At 36.9% G+C, this 16,415-nt stretch overlaps 1 protein-coding gene across 1 annotated transcript; it reads right to left on the minus strand.

Annotated features, from left to right (window-relative positions):
* Positions 1-12,212: 12,212 nt before the first annotated feature.
* Positions 12,213-16,142, minus strand: LOC134799404 (uncharacterized). The gene is made up of 2 exons (XM_063771798.1): positions 15,673-16,142; positions 12,213-15,025 (listed from the first exon to the last, which is right to left on the minus strand). Exons 1-2 carry the CDS (start codon positions 16,022-16,024, stop codon positions 14,946-14,948), a joined length of 432 nt encoding a protein of 143 aa, XP_063627868.1. The 5' UTR covers positions 16,025-16,142; the 3' UTR covers positions 12,213-14,945.
* Positions 16,143-16,415: the final 273 nt, after the last annotated feature.

Genomic DNA, 16,415 nt, shown 5'->3' on the forward strand with positions numbered 1-16,415 from the left:
TAGATAATGCGCCATATAGTGTCTATTTCTTAAAAAATTAGTTTACGGAAAAAAAAACCATAATTTGTTCTTGTCCATTACTGGTGCCGTAACCCGTATTTACTTAATACTTAAATACCTACCACTCACGGACAAGAATTTACCAGTAACCAACCTAATTTTCCTTCAAGACTTAGTAAAAATAATCTTCATAAAGCTAGCAGTTAATATAGAAAATGTCGGTCAAAACTACAAAGGTGAACATTTAAGGCGAAAGGCGTAGCGGGACACCGGGCCCTTTTACTATTCAAACTAAAAAAGCCGTATCACCTAAACTTTTTAACAAACTTACGCCCTTTTAATACGGAAGGATTACGTCACTATTGTATTTAAAAAGGGCATAACTGCCGCGAATTTCTAATAGACTTACGTCTATATAGTCTGGGCCGGTGGTAAGCCATTATGTGAAGTGTCCATATACACTCTCAAGATTGATCCGAACCCGAACGGGTCTTAATCCCCTTACAGGTATTGAATTTGTAAATTGAAATTAATATTAACGTGGATACGTATTAAGCGTATATGTCACAGTTTATGCGTGTATGTGAAAAATGAGCCAAGTTCGCTATAAAAGATTGATTGAATCAGAGTACCTATTTCGCGCTGAACATAGCCATCTGCTAAGTGTATGGGAAAAATTGAGGAAATAAACATACCTACCTATATTGTTACACAATATACAGACTGTGAAGTCTGTATATTAATTATCATTTATCAATCTCGACCAACCAAAGATAAAGCTTTGAGCGATATAAGCCGAATCGATGGACGTGAAAAAAAGTTAGTTTGGCTTGTAATTCGAATAAATGAAACAGCATTTTACCTTCAATATTTATTTAATATATAATTCGAAAATTCAGCAAAAAAAAATAGACAAAGATCATACAACCAATATGATATGAGTGACTATTTTACCAATTTTAATGTTTTGTGGTAAATTAACTATCAAATGTCATTTTTTAATAACCAGTGTTACCGCCTTATGTGCAGAGCACAGCGCCAATCTACATTAGCTGTTAAATTCAAAGTATGAATTCCTACACTTTACTAAAAAAATTTTTTCAATTTATTTAGGAAACAAACAGTCACATACAATATGTTTAAACTTGTAGATATACAATAAGACCTATAGTTCCATTAAATATAAGATAATAATTTTGGTAATAAGTAGAAACAGGGCTAGTTCGGTTCTGCCTATAAATAGGAAGATACACAGAAGTAACAATTGGATACACAACTCATAAAGTACCTAAGTATCGATCATGCTTACAAACATACGTACATTGCATATGACTGTGAAATAATGACTTTTTTTTTTACAAAGTAAGTAATAATATTACACTGCTATGGAAATATTTGGCTCCGCAGGCCACTATGCTATTAGCTTAGAATAAATTTAAAAGTGGAAAAATTACTGTCTTGGGTAAGACTTGAACTCACGGCCTCTGGTCCGGTAGCCGTTTAAGAAGTGTAACACTCTTACGGTAGATGTCGCTAAGGGTCCCCTTGACCCATAATATGGTGGAAAGATTTGCTGGCTATGGATGAGGTCTTGGTGGCTCAGATGGCAGAGCGCTGGAGTATCGATCCAGAGGCCGTGAGTTCAAGTCTCACCCAAGACAGTAATTTTTCCACTTTTAAATTTAATCTTTGTTGTTAGAGTCCATCTAAGTAACTTTGCACCGACTTATATACAACAAAATAAAGGAGTGTCATGTAAACGTCATATTTTAATAGAAATTTGACATTAATAATGACATTGCCACTGCCACACTTATTGCAAATGCCAAGCAGAGTTTATCTTGGTCTGAATCTGACGAGCTTGACTGACGCGCTACCGTGCTTAGTTATCGGTTCGATTGTGTAAACTCTAATTGAAGCCGCGTTACACAGCGCGATATTTAACATTTCGATGTCAGATTATATTGGATTAATAATAAATGTGCTATAATGTATGTGCGCACAATTAATTGCTTAGCTAAAAGGATCGAGTGGGAAATTTGTGTTTAAATTACATTTAAGTAGTTATGAATGTGCCACCATTTTATTAAATGCTAAATATGGCGTTAAAGTTAAATGCTATAATCCTATGCATTATTAAAATACATAGTAATTAGTAAAATAAACATTAGTGATGCATATTAAATTGGTATTCATTTATTTTCGGTGCTCATTTTAACGTACCCTATCAAAGTCATTAAGTAATTAATAATTTATGTTTCATAAAAGTCACACGCAAAATATTTGAAGTTAATAAGAAATAACTTTTTAACAATAAAATAAAATTAAGTGCTGATTTAGACGGCGCGCGAACTAGCATGCGATTTTAGTTACATTGCGGACTGTTGGTTACGTCCAATTCAACCGACCGATCAAAAACCGCAATGTAATTAAACTCGCATGCGAGTTTCATTACATTGCATCGTCTAATTGAGCCCTAAGTATTAAAAAGTGTCACAATGTCAGTCAATTAAAAAATAAAATTTGAAATCTAAGTCATTTATTAACTTCATTATATTAAATCATTCACATTCTGCTCAAATTTACGTTTACAATATACCTAATTATATATTAGATTAGATTCCAAAGCCTGTTAATGGGATAATTATGGGATGGGAATTGGAATTGGAACTCCTTGAAAGGACAAGTTTTCGTAACTGTTCTTTGATGGAATTATTTGTAACGCTGACATCCATTCTAGTAACAAGATATTTTACTTTTAACCAAAAATGCTTTAACTCGCATGCGAGTTTCATTACATTGCATCGACTAATTGAGCCCTAAGTATTAAAAAGTGTCACAATGTCAGTCAATTAAAAAATAAAATTTGAAATCTAAGTCATTTATTAACTTTATTATATTAAATCATTCACATTCTGCTCAAATTTACGTTTACAATATACCTAATTATATATTAGATTAGATTCCAAAGCCTGTTAATGGGATAATTATGGGATGGGAATTGGAATTGGAACTCCTTGAAAGGACAAGTTTTCGTAACTGTTCTTTGATGGAATTATTTGTAACGCTGACATCCATTCTAGTAACAAGATATTTTACTTTTAACCAAAAATATATGAAATGCGCGCCAATATTATCTTGCTTAAAATAGTTTTATAGCCTAAATCATAAATAAATTAATAATCCATGAAAAAGTATTTGAGGACAATCTTATTCAGATCGACCTACTCGTAGACCCAAGCAAAGCTTGTACCTACTATGGGTACTAGCTAGCTGGGTAGTACTACTAGGCGACGATATATATACGTACCTATAGTATATTGATAAATACATGCTTATATACATAGAAAACACCCATGACTCAGGGACAAATATCTGTGTTCATCACACAAATAAATGCCCTTACCGGGATTCAAACCCAGGACCATCGGCTTCATAGGTAGGGTCACTGAATGGTCACTACCCAGCACTAGGCCAGACCGGTCGTTATACATGCCTTCCATGACATCTCCATCCTTTAATTTTTACTTCTAAGTATTTAAGTAATCGTCGTATCGTGCCGATTCGTGCCACCAACATGAAATAAGAAGAAATCATCTTCTGTTCTCAATCATCGTCATATTAAATATCTTCTTATTTTACTAAATTTGGACCTTTTTCATTCGTTCTTTATTCTGTTTAACTTCTTTCTTCTATCCGTCGCCTTTATCTCACGTAAAACGCACAGTAGGTGTTGTGTGCGGTCTTTTTTTCTATTTTCCCGGATCCGGTCCGGATCCGGTAGCTCCAAAAAAGTGCCGGATCCGGCCGGATTACCGGATCCGCCGGACCGGATTGCAATCCCTAATTAAATAAAACGAAGATGTAGGTACGTAAATGAAATATTAAATATAGATTTTGAATTTGTTTGTTCTTCAGTTTTTAGATAGCTCATTATTGAATAATAAGCTACTTGAAATAGCGGAAGAAAAAAAATAGTCTTCTTATCTCAGATGTCCGACGTGACATTAGCCTGTTATAAGTTTAATTTTTTGGTTGAGTTAAGTGTAAAGGATGACTCACGTTAGACCGGGCCGTGTCCGGGCCGGAGTTTCCGGCGCATCGTTCTCTATGGAAAGCATCACGTGATCGCCTGTCATGTCATAGAAAAGTAAGCTCCGGAAGCTCCGGCCCGGTCTAACGTGAGTCATCCTTTATGCCTGTTTTACAATAGCGGTAGATGGAGCATTTATTTTATATAAAAAATATATCTATCTAAATTTACGTAAAACGAATTATGTCATTTAGTTTCCTGAAATGTAAGTACTTAGTCAAACGCCGAAGTTAACGGAAATAAAAAATAAAACACGCTGTAGATGCCTCGGATCTTGTTCACCTGAAGCACTACCACTTTAACATTGACATATTCACTCACGTTTAAGTAACTTACTTTCTATGCATCTCGCTCGTACTCGCATATTAGTGCAAGCGAGATGTATAGAAAGTAATTTACGTAGACGCGACCTAATCTGTCAATGTCAAAACTGGTGGTAGCCGTACAGTAATTTTGTTTTTAAAGCATGTTATACAGAATGACATTTTAATCACCAGCCATACTCTGCATTAATAGGTCATACTGAACAACTTTTATTATGGGCCAATGCCGAAATCGCGAAAAAAACTTTGGCTGTTTCATACAATTACATTCCGGCTGATGTGATGCCGCTGATTTCTATTGGACAGTTAATTTTTTTTCGTGATATCGGCATTGGTCCCATGATATCCCCGCATATGCCGATATCACGAAAACAGCTAGTTTTTTTCGCGATTTCGGCATTTGCCCAGTATGACCTAATATAAATTCACTATCCAGAGTATGGCTGGTAAACAATTTTTTTACCTATGTTTTTGGTCGTTTCATTAACAAGAAAACGAAGTAGAATATTCGTAAAATACTCGTTCTCTATGCTTGAAAACGCCCCAAGCCTAACGGCTCCAGCCGAAATACCCAACTATTTCAATTGCAAAGCTCGCCAAACTTAAAAGGGTCTTTAGAAATACATTCCGCTATTATAAAGTCTGGAATAGATTGGTGTAGGCAATGAAGCGTGCAAATGGCGGCTCTAATGAAAACCGCGCGGCCTGCTTCCTTCTAAATTTTAAGTTGCCAAAATTAGTATTTACGTAGGTATAATATTTTATGAGGCTGATAATATGTAAAAAACTATCAAAAGCATTGTAAGAAATTCATGATTCTGATTCGGATTTGTAGAATGGGTTTTTCCGGTTTTGTATACTAGGTATAAAATAAAATTTATTGATTTAAGCTTTTACGATTTTGGCACATTTTACATGCATCCAATAATTTGGATTGACGGTTTCGGACGTGTCGTTGTGCCCTTGCGCTAGGGTGTTTCATTTTTCCGAATTTTCGATTTTCATCTGACTTTGCTCGAATTCTTGTTCTAACTGATAAGAAAAAATTATACGTTAAAAAAAAATTAAAATCGGTAAACATTTAGAGGTTGCACAACTTCAACAAAGATTTTTCAAATAACCAACGACTCTACATCGGAGGGTATTAGAAAATGGTTTAAGCGGCTACCATCAAAGCGGAGAGTAGTGTGATACTGAACTTCCACATATAAATAAATTTTAAAATTAGTAGTAAACTTGGATTTTGGTTACTCGATAAATGTTCTAATTAAGATTTTCCAGTTTTTCCACCTGTTTTCAAAGGAAAAGTGCTTTTATCGTGTTTTAGACGCAAAATTCAGTTTTCTCATTCGATTTTAGTATTAGATCATTATATTTTGTCATTTTAGAACATAGTTCATTTTCACGCAATGTATGGGGTTCTCACTCTACCTTTTCAACTTGTGCAACCTCTAAACGTTATTCGATTCTTTTGAAAATTGAAATAGATAGTTTTTAGTGTGGGGAGACTCCATTGGTGAGCAAAGTCAGGAAAAATATTACAACTTTTTTTTCTCCATACAAAAGTGAATCACCCTACCTTGCGCCTTGGTCACGAGAAGCCCAGAGGGCCTAGGCAAGGTATACCTACACCAAAACAATTGTACTTACATCAAAAAACAAAAGGAATGTGGATCGGATTGATAGATGCTACGAAAATTCACCTGACTGTTTCCTTACATTTTATAAGTTCCGAGTGGCAATTTCTATCAACGATTGTCTTCTTGGCTAGGCCCCCAGGAATTTGACTCTAACTAAAAACCTCATTGCTATCTATGCAATAGAATATTACAACTAATATATTTCGCCAGACTTAATAAAAAGGCAAGATATCACGGCACTTAGTCAAAGGACGGTACCTAATTGACGTCGCCTACTTCAACTCTGATTTAAACAACTACCTGGGGGCCTACCGCGAACCTTATTCGACGTGGTGCCTCCCTGTCACACTTACGTACGAATTTACAAGTGCGACAGAGAGGCAACACGTCGAACGTGGTACGCGGTAGGCCCTCAGCGCAGCCCGACGCTGACGAACGTAAACAAAAGGCACTCGTAGCACTTTTACAATTTACTTATACTCCCTTTTTCCCTTTTGAATTTTGTTTTAAACATTTCCCTTTTTGAAGAGCCGTTATCTCGGCCGCCTTCTGCTTTCCATTTCGCGATTCTATTCACTTGTTTTTTTTCAGTGTAGCGGGTGCGTTGGATGGGCGCGGAATTACTTGCGGTGTGTGGACGGGCGATAACGGGGGCTATTATTTTGCGATAGACCGTACAATCTTGCTTTTGTTTGAGTAATTACGTCAAATGATCCGCTAGATGGCTCTGTGCTGTGCTGCAGCTAACGATATCTTAACGTAGAACGTATGCCATTATTGAGAAAGTACCACATCATTTAACATAAAAATAACGCACAAAACATCTACAGTCAAAAACTTTAATTGTTTAGCCATTTAGGGCCACTTGCACCATCACACTAACCCGGGGTTAACCGGTTAACTGGAGTTATCTTGGTTGCCAGTACAATTTGACACTAAGTTAACGGTTTAACCGGTTAATCCCGCGTTAGTGGTGTGGTGCAAGTGACGCTTAGAGATATCTTTGGATTCAACATTTCGTAGCGTAAGTAACGTAAGTAAATTAGTTAAAACCCTTACTGCAATTAATGACTGTGACTGTACAAACTTTAAGAATTGTTAAAAGTTCTGAAAGTGCCTTTTAAAGGAAGCCTCGTCTCACATCCATGAATTATATATACGAGTACCTACCTATATTTGTTTTGAATATTTGCATGAAGTTACTCGACATATCTGTTAATGTAGAAAATACTTAAGCATCCATTTTATTTTCCAATTGTACACAATATAATCGACGTAGCCTCAACCCACTCTAAATGCGAGAACCATTTCTTTCTTTATTTACTCGCAGTATATTATACGGAGAACGCTAAACATGCATCTGCATAATGATAGAGTCTGAGAGTACAAAGGCTACTTTATTCCAGCTAAATGCATGGTACCGCTGGGGTAGTTTAAATACTCGGGTTTTGTAGCGAGAAGATCGTATCTTATAAATAAACATCGCTTTAGCCGGGCCCTAACCCAGGCATACTATTCTACACAGGGCTCGGAACCGGTTTTTTTCAAAACCTCGATGTAACCCAATATTTTTAACAATTCGTAGGACTGAATCATGTAATCAGGTAACAACTACATATTATTAGATTGTCCCATTAAAATGAAATAATAAACTAAAGAACGGAAAAGAACGTAATAATACCGGTATTTTTTATATGAAGAAAAAACTGGTTCCGAGCCTTGATTCTACACCTATACGTATAACAACTTGATGTGCATTTTCAATTATTGTGAGATCCGATATCGGATGTCAAATGACTTTAAGAGAAAAACAGGTGCTAGAAAATGCCCTTTGGTATCAATTAAGTCCTTTTATTTATGTTTTAACGCTTTCTTTTGAACAACAAACAAAAGTTAAATGTATAAATGGCACTTTTTTTATTTTTTGCTTAGTTTTACCTAGTTTTCAGTCGTATCCGACATCCGGTATTTAATCGGACATTGTGAAAATGCTTGTATTATCGCGCAATAAGAACAGACTTCCCGTGTCACTTGTTATGCGTAGTGGCCATAGAAGGTAGGATCCTATAGAATTGGTATACGCGTGCCTCCGTGACGGACAAAACATACGCAATGCGTCACTATGATTGGTCGAATTTATTTGTTGCCCACCATTATCCATACTAAAAAAAAGATGAGAACAAACAATATGTGAGACTGTGACAAGGACAAACAATAATAGCGCTTTCTCTACTACTCCTACTGAAAGATACGTAAGACTATTCCGTTCTGTCAGTTATCCCCACCACTCATGCCCAATCCAGTTTAATACTAGATTCATGGTAGTGGCGCTGAATTGAGTGTCAGCCATGTTTCAAGTCCAAAAAATGACCTTGATCTATTTAATGTGATAGAAAACGTTCTAAAATTGTTTTATTTCTGATAAATAATATTGATCGCCTTTACAAATAAATTTAACATCCTTATTCCAATACCAATACCAATTTAATCTGTAGGTTGTATTGTACTTGAAATTATTTCCAAGCAGGTTAAGTAGGTAACATACTTCAAATAATGTTCAAGTACAATTCAAATAAAGAGATAAATGGGCGAGATCCCAATATAAGTATAGGTATTAGTATAGGATCTTGCATTTAAGGCGCTACGCGCTGTTTTTGGCCGTAAACTCCTAATTTCTAGAGTATATATCTTCTTAACGGTTCAAGAAAAAATTATATATGAATCTACGTTTTATGTACAATATTTGTAACGTTTGACTTTTTTCCTGTGACTTATAATTTTTCCAATAAAGGAACATTACGATAGGCCGTTTTGCGACTAACTTTGCCTATTTCTACTAAACGGTTTATTCGATTAAAGTTATTTTTAAAATAAAATAAATGTTTAACCAACACTACAAATGCAACGTAGAATAATGTTAATCATATATTTTTTTAAGAAATCGAATATTTTTCAACATTTCGTGCGTATACAGCTCGAAAAAGGCGTGGCCGGCAGTCGTGTGCTGGCTTTGAGACGAGAAGGCTGTGTCGCTCGTCGCTCCGTGCCTTCCTTGTATTCTGTATGCTTGTGCTGAGCCCAAGTGCAATAAAATTGGAGTTTGTTTCATCAACGCAGAGCCGAACGTGCGTGTTATAAATAAGAAAACCGGGCAAGTGCGAGTCGGACTCGCGCACGAAGGGTTCCGCACATAAATAATGCAAAAAACGGCAAAAAAAACGGTCACCCATCCAAGTACTGACCCCGCCCGACGTTGCTTAACTTCGGTCAAAAATCACGTTTCTTGTATGGGAGCCCCACTTAAATCTTTATTTTATTCTGTTTTTAGTATTTGTTGTTATAGCGGCAACAGAAATACATCATCTGTGAAAATTTCAACTGTCTATCTATCACGGTTCGTGAGATACAGCCTGGTGACAGACGGACGGACGGACAGCGGAGTCTTAGTAATAGGGTCCCGTTTTACCCTTTGGGTACGGAACCCTAAAAATAAGTAATCTAGGTATAAATACGTTATGCTACAACATGGAGAAAGATTGGTAGAACGTACATTAAAGTTTAATGTTAATACATAATGCAAAAATAAATTAAGTATTCATGAAAACTCGGTCACAGATTATCAACTCAAATATTTCCGGCCATTTGTGCATCAATTAATATCAATGCCGACTCCATGTTTATCTTGGTTTTCTTTGACAGTAAATAATTTAAATACATAGGTAAGTCTAAATTATTCACTGTTTTTAATTTGCAGATGGGTAGGTTACACGTGGTAAAATAACAGGTACGCGCTTAGATATTATTATTTTAAATGTCATAAATATAGTCAGCAAATTAATAGATAGGAGTAAAGCCTGACCGGAATATATGATCACGCGCCATGTTGCGGAATTTCACTGGAACTAAGTTTTTCATACTAAACGGAACTGTCACCCTATACACGAGAATAACAGCGCCCTCTTGACAATGATCATATATTATTGGTCAGGCTTTACCATGCTTGTAGGTATATAATATCAAAAGTACCAGTTTCAGAAAGTACCTACAAGTAACTACAAGACATATCTTTCATTATATCATAGCTAGCGGTTTCAAGTACGTACCTACAAAAACTATTTTTTCGACAGCGTCCTAATGATCTTTTTTTGCCACAAATGACAGTTACGTTCTGTCTCCCAAATAGCGGCAGCCGTACGGCCCCAATTTCATAGACAAACCGCAAATCGATGTACAGGTTAGCCATTTGGCACACGCATACTAGAGGTCAAAACAAAATTTTTTACCGGCAGTCAGGCAAAATTTCCCTTAGGAGGGGAGTGCCGAGTCATTGTTTTTTTTGTATGAGAAAAATTTTTTTTATTAGAAACCTGTCTTGTGTGGCATTATATGAAAGGGCTTTTTGAGGCGATTCTAAAAATATACCACATCATTACATTTCAGCCTATTTTTTTAAATTAAAACAAAAATAATTCTCAAAACATACCTAGTTTGGGCTCCTCCAGATACGATATGGCTGATTTTTTTTGTACAATATACCACAAATTATACGTCATATTCTCATATCAAACCTGTTTGAATCAAAATGCGATTAGATTTATATAATAATCAACTTTTATTGAAAGCTAATTTTAAAAGCTACTACATCAGTTATGGCACAGAATGAAGAGAGCGCTGACAGCGCGTCAAAGACAAACTTATTCTAAAATGTTGCAAGCAACAAATATTAACACTAAAGTTAAGTATACAATATTTTATAAGCTATGTTCAGACTTGTCCTGAACATAATTGGGCCGGGCGAGTTGAGTTAAATTTAGATTTACAGATCAAAGACAAGAATTTAACGAGACAGACAATATTTAGTCAAGAGGTAAAGGACACAGCTTAGTAATAGGTCTGACATACAATTTGTCCCCCATTTTCACCTCGGCCACTCTGACTCTACCATCCTTTCCAGGAAATATCTTAACTATGCGGCCCATTGGCCAACACAACGGGGCAGTGTTTACATTTTTGACAAGAACTAAATCACCTATTTTTAAATTTGGTAGGTCATGCTTCCACTTGGGACGACTTTGCAACTGACAGAGGTAGTCTTTAGACCATGTCTTCCAGAAATCCTGCTTTAATCTAGTAACAATGCCCCAAAACTTTCTTAATCGATTAACTGGAACTTCAGTTAAATCAACATCTGGGTAACTTGTTATTGCCGTACCAATAAGAAAATGACCTGGTGTCAAGTATTTACCCTCATTAGGATCCAAGGATAGCAAGGGTCTCGAGTTCAAGATCCCTTCAAATTGAACGATCGCCGAATAAAGTTCCTCAAAAGTTAAACAATGATTTCCAACCACACGTTTTAAATGGAATTTGACACTCTTGACTCCGGCTTCCCAGAGGCCTCCAAATTGAGGCGCATAGCTTGGTATAAACTTGAATGAAATATATTTCTTATTACAATATCGATACACAGAATCTCTATGTTCATTTGAACATTGTAAATCATACAATTCTTTGAGCTGGTTTGCAGCACCTTTAAAAGTTTTAGCATTATCACAATAAATAACAGTGGGCATGCCACGTCTAGATATGAAACGATCGAGACATGCTAGAAAGGTTTCAGTTGTAAGGTTCGACACTAACTCTACATGTATTGCCTTTGTAGCAAAACATACAAAAAGGGCAATATAGCTTTTTGTAACAAGAGGTCTTCGTATTCTAGCAACTTTCGTGCTAAATGGACCACAAAAATCAATTCCAACATACTGGAAAGCTCTACTAGCTGTAATCCTCTCTACTGGCAAAGAACCCATCAACTGCTTTGCAGCTTCAGCCTTCAGACGCAAGCATGTAACACACTTGTTTACTACTTTCTTTACTTCCCTAATACCATTAATTATCCAATATTTTTGAGCTAGAGAACTCAGAACAGCTCTGGCACCCAAATGCAAAAGACGCAGGTGCTCCGTTTTAATCAATAATGAAGTAAAAAATGACCCTTTCGGGAGAATTGGCGGATGCTTTCTAGCTTGCGAAATGTCTGCATTTTGCAGCCTGCCGCCCACGCGAAGGACACCACGCTGGTCCACGAAAGGATGTAAATCTGCTATCCCTGATTTAAGAGACCTACCTGACAGCAATGTTTCGATTTCGTTAGAAAAATGTTTCCTTTGCACATTTTTTATAATGACAATTAATGCTTCTTGAAGCTCTTTAGGGGTTAGCAATGTAGAGTCATATTGATGACCTGACTTAGAAGCATTTTTATAAAAGCGATAAATATACGCTATAACATTTTGAAGCCTATGTAGACTAGAATATTTTTCAAAGAGATGCTCGAATGAATCATCCCGCTGACTAACATTGCAAGATAAACCTTCGTTAATATTAATATCAAAATGCTTATCATGCAAGGACTGACTGAGAGCCTTGTTATCAAATGCAGGGTGCACATAATCCCCATGTGACAAATATTCAGGGCCGTGCCACCACAATTGCTTTCCTTGCAAGCTTTGGGGCTCCACTCCGCGGGAAATTAAATCCGCGGGATTATCGCATGACTTTACATAGGACCACTGATCATGGTTTGTGAGTTCCAGAATTTTCTTCACCCTATTATTAACATAAGTATTGACTTTTGTTTTTGTAGACTTAAGCCAGCACAAAACTATTTGTGAGTCACTGTATAAATATGTATTATGCGCAAATCTAGCTTTTAGCTTTTCGCTGACTCTAGATGCCAGCTGCGCCAATAGTAGAGCGCTGTTTAGTTCCAGCTGTGGTATAGTAAGGCTTTTAGCCAGTGGGGCCACTTTTGACTTGGCACAAAGCAATTTCGACTCTACAACTCCGTCTGATTTAAAAACTCTTACATAAATGCAACAACCGAAAGCTTTGAAAGACGCATCTGCATAACCCACTAACTCTACCAACATACATTCGTGACTATGCACTAGCCTAGGCAAGGAGACTCTACCCATCATTTTTAAATTAGCAAGAAATGTTTTCCATGCCTTAAGTTCAGCATCTGGTAAAGCTGTGTCCCAGCCCAAGGGCATAGACCACAAAAGCTGCATAAATATTTTAGCTGAAACTATTATAGGAGCTATGAGACCTAAAGGATCATAACATTTTCCAATAAATGAAAGAACTGTTCTTTTAGTATGATTGGTATCCTCATCATAGGGGGGACACTCAAATGTTAAGGTGTCTGAAGTAATATCGTACTTCAGACCTAAAGTTTTTATCACATTACTTGAATCTAAGTTTATTTGCTCAAAGTACTTCAAATTTTCTGGCAAATCGTCCAGAACAGCTGGGTAGCTAGAGCACCATTTATGTAATTTAAAATTACCTAATTTAAATAACTCAATCAACTCATTTTTAAGTTGGTAAAGATCATTGATATCATCTGAACCAGCTATGACATCATCTACATATGTATTATTCAAAATGGCTTGAGACGCAAGCGGGTAATCATGTCCAAATAATTTTACAAGCTCTACCAAACACCTAGTAGCTAGAAATGTAGAGCTCTTTAAGCCATACGTAACTGTCTGAAGCTGAAGGCAGCGGATGGGCTGGCCAGGACTATCCCGCCAGAGGATATTTTGAAGGCATCTATGTTCCGGGCTGACCAAAATGCACCTAAACATTTTTTGAACATCACATATCAAGGTGAATAAATAGGTCCGAAACAAAATTAATATGTCAAAGAGCTCACCCTGCACCACAGGTCCATTCAGCATGACATCATTGACAGACAGCTTATTTTTGGATTTCATGCTTCCGTCCATCACGATACGAAGCTTTGTACTTTTGCTGGCCTCGTTGAAAACAGGATGATGTGCTAGAAAGCTTACTGGTCCATTCAACATATCGTAAGAGTTAATATTGACCTCCCTAGCATGTCCCAATTCAACATATTCATCAATGAATTTTTTATACTGCTCTAGCAACTCTACATTTTTCATTAATTTTCTCTCTATCGAGTAAAATCTTTGTAAGGCAGCCGAAAAGGAGTTACCCAAATTTAGTTCACCTAAGGGGTGTTTAAGGGGAATGTCCACCTGAAATGTGTTATTATTCAAAGTAACAGACTCCTGAAATATTTTTTCAGCCTTTTCATATTCATCAGAAACCTTTTGTTGGGGTTCTGGCACCTTTTCGGCTAGCCAAAATTGATTCATAACATTTTCTAATTTTGTACTGTCACTAACAGCAAAATTTGTTACTAAAGCAGTGTTTGAGACATTGCCAGATTGGTTTATCTTGCCACCAACAACATAGCCAAATACGGTGCTTTGCAAGACAAGCCCCTCAGGCAATTTGATACAATCATTTAATAATGATTCAAAATAAATATCACTTGCTAATAGCAATGAAATTTCTGATGGTGCATTAAAGTTTTCGTCAGAAAGTTTGACATGGCTTGGAAATTTCAGATTTGAACAATCAATATATTGTGGTGGCAAATGTGCCGTTACATCATCAACAACATGACAGTCAACATTAAATTTAACGTCTTCATATTGACAAGACCCCACAGGAATAATTACTGACCTATCCATAACGGAGGTCTGTTTATTGACACCAATTATATTTACACATTCTGCCTCAGTGGCAAAACCTAGCCTTTCTACAAGAGAAGTTGCGGCAAAAGATTCACTTGAGGCGGTGTCAAGCAATGCACGGCAGTAAACATCCCGGCCAAATTTATCAACAATTTTTACCTTCACTGTAGGTAATACTTTTTTATAAGATGCCTTCTTGACACATGTCAAAACAATAGATGCCGCCGCTGGTTGCTTGACATCTGAAGCATCCTCAGTATGCAAAAGGGTATTATGATGGCCTTTACATAATTTACATTTAAACTTGTACTTACAAGGTTTATCTGAGTGTGAGTTTATACAAACTGTACACAGCTTCTTCTCTTGCACAAAAGCCAAGCGGTCCTCGACGGAGGCTTCCTGAAATTTCACACAATTATAGATTGCATGGCCAGGTTTAGTACAAAATTTACAACCAGGTAATGATGCTACAACATTAGCAACCTTGGGGTAAGATTTGAATTTAGGAGTACCTACATTCTCATTTAGGGTAACCTTTTGAGGCAAACTATCCTCTAGCGCCATAGCACGCCTTTCTAAAAATTCAATAAACTCCGACATTGTTGGAAGAATTTGTGGGTCTCTCTCTAAGTGGAAAGCCCGGCTAGTATATTGATCTAGCTTCCTGCATAATATTGAAATGAGCAACATATCCCATTTATCAACAGGTTCCTTTAAGTTTTTAAGTGCATGCAGCTGCTGCTGCACTTGTGATACAAATGACCTTATAGAGGCCGCAGTTCCCTTAGCCATGCATGGGATGTCTAAGATAACATGTATATGGCTTATGATAAGCCTGGACTTATTGTCATAACGCTTTTTTAATAACTCTAATGCCTCTGGATATGAGGCGTTGACTAAAGGCAAATTTACAATGACAGATAGCGCTTCATCAGACAAAAACTTTCTCAAGTAAAACAACTTCTGTACATCTGATAATGTTTTGTTTTTATCAATCACTGCTATGAACATTTCATAAAAGGGTTTGAATAGGGTAAAGTCCTTACCATTGTACACTGGTATATCAACATGGGGCAACTTCGAAGAAGAAACTCCAGCAACTTGAACTGTATCTGACCCTCGTAGAGACCTGAGAGTCTCATTAATCTTAGCCATCGTGCTAAAGTAGCGGTTCTCAAAGTCACCTGCATCCTCTGTGTCCTTGTCATCAAGGTTCAATATATCAAGTTGGATTGCCTCATAATCTTTGAGGGACGAGGCTAGTTTTTCCTTACGAGCCTCCATGGACTCCAACGAGGCGGAATTTAAACTATTGGGGTCGTTAACAAACTGCTCGATGCGAGTCATAGACGCCTTGACTTGGCCGCGCATAATCTTTAACTTCTTAAGCTCCGCCATTGCCGTATTTCACAAAACAAACGCTCAATACCACTGGAAACACTATTTAAGCACAAACCCGCACTTTCGTACCAGAATTTGTTAAAAATTGCAGTTGAAAACTATAATAACTGTATGTTTATGCAGTACACAAACCGTGAAGAAAAATTCGATTGACAGACGTCACTGTTGACAGCTACTTGTCACTTTTACCGCCAACTCTGAAAGGGCAGTCACACACGCACCGATGACGAAGTTCCGTACTACCAACCTTACAATCTAGTCCCACCTGAGTTGACAATCTGTCAAAGTGTTCTCGATGTACCGCTCATACAAATCTGCCGGTACTTGCACAAAAATTCCTTTGTGCCGGCGAACTGGAACTTTCGCGATGATGGTTGCAGCACGGCGA

The sequence above is a fragment of the Cydia splendana genome, chromosome 18, assembly GCF_910591565.1.
Source record: "Cydia splendana chromosome 18, ilCydSple1.2, whole genome shotgun sequence".
NCBI lineage: Eukaryota > Metazoa > Arthropoda > Insecta > Lepidoptera > Tortricidae > Cydia > Cydia splendana.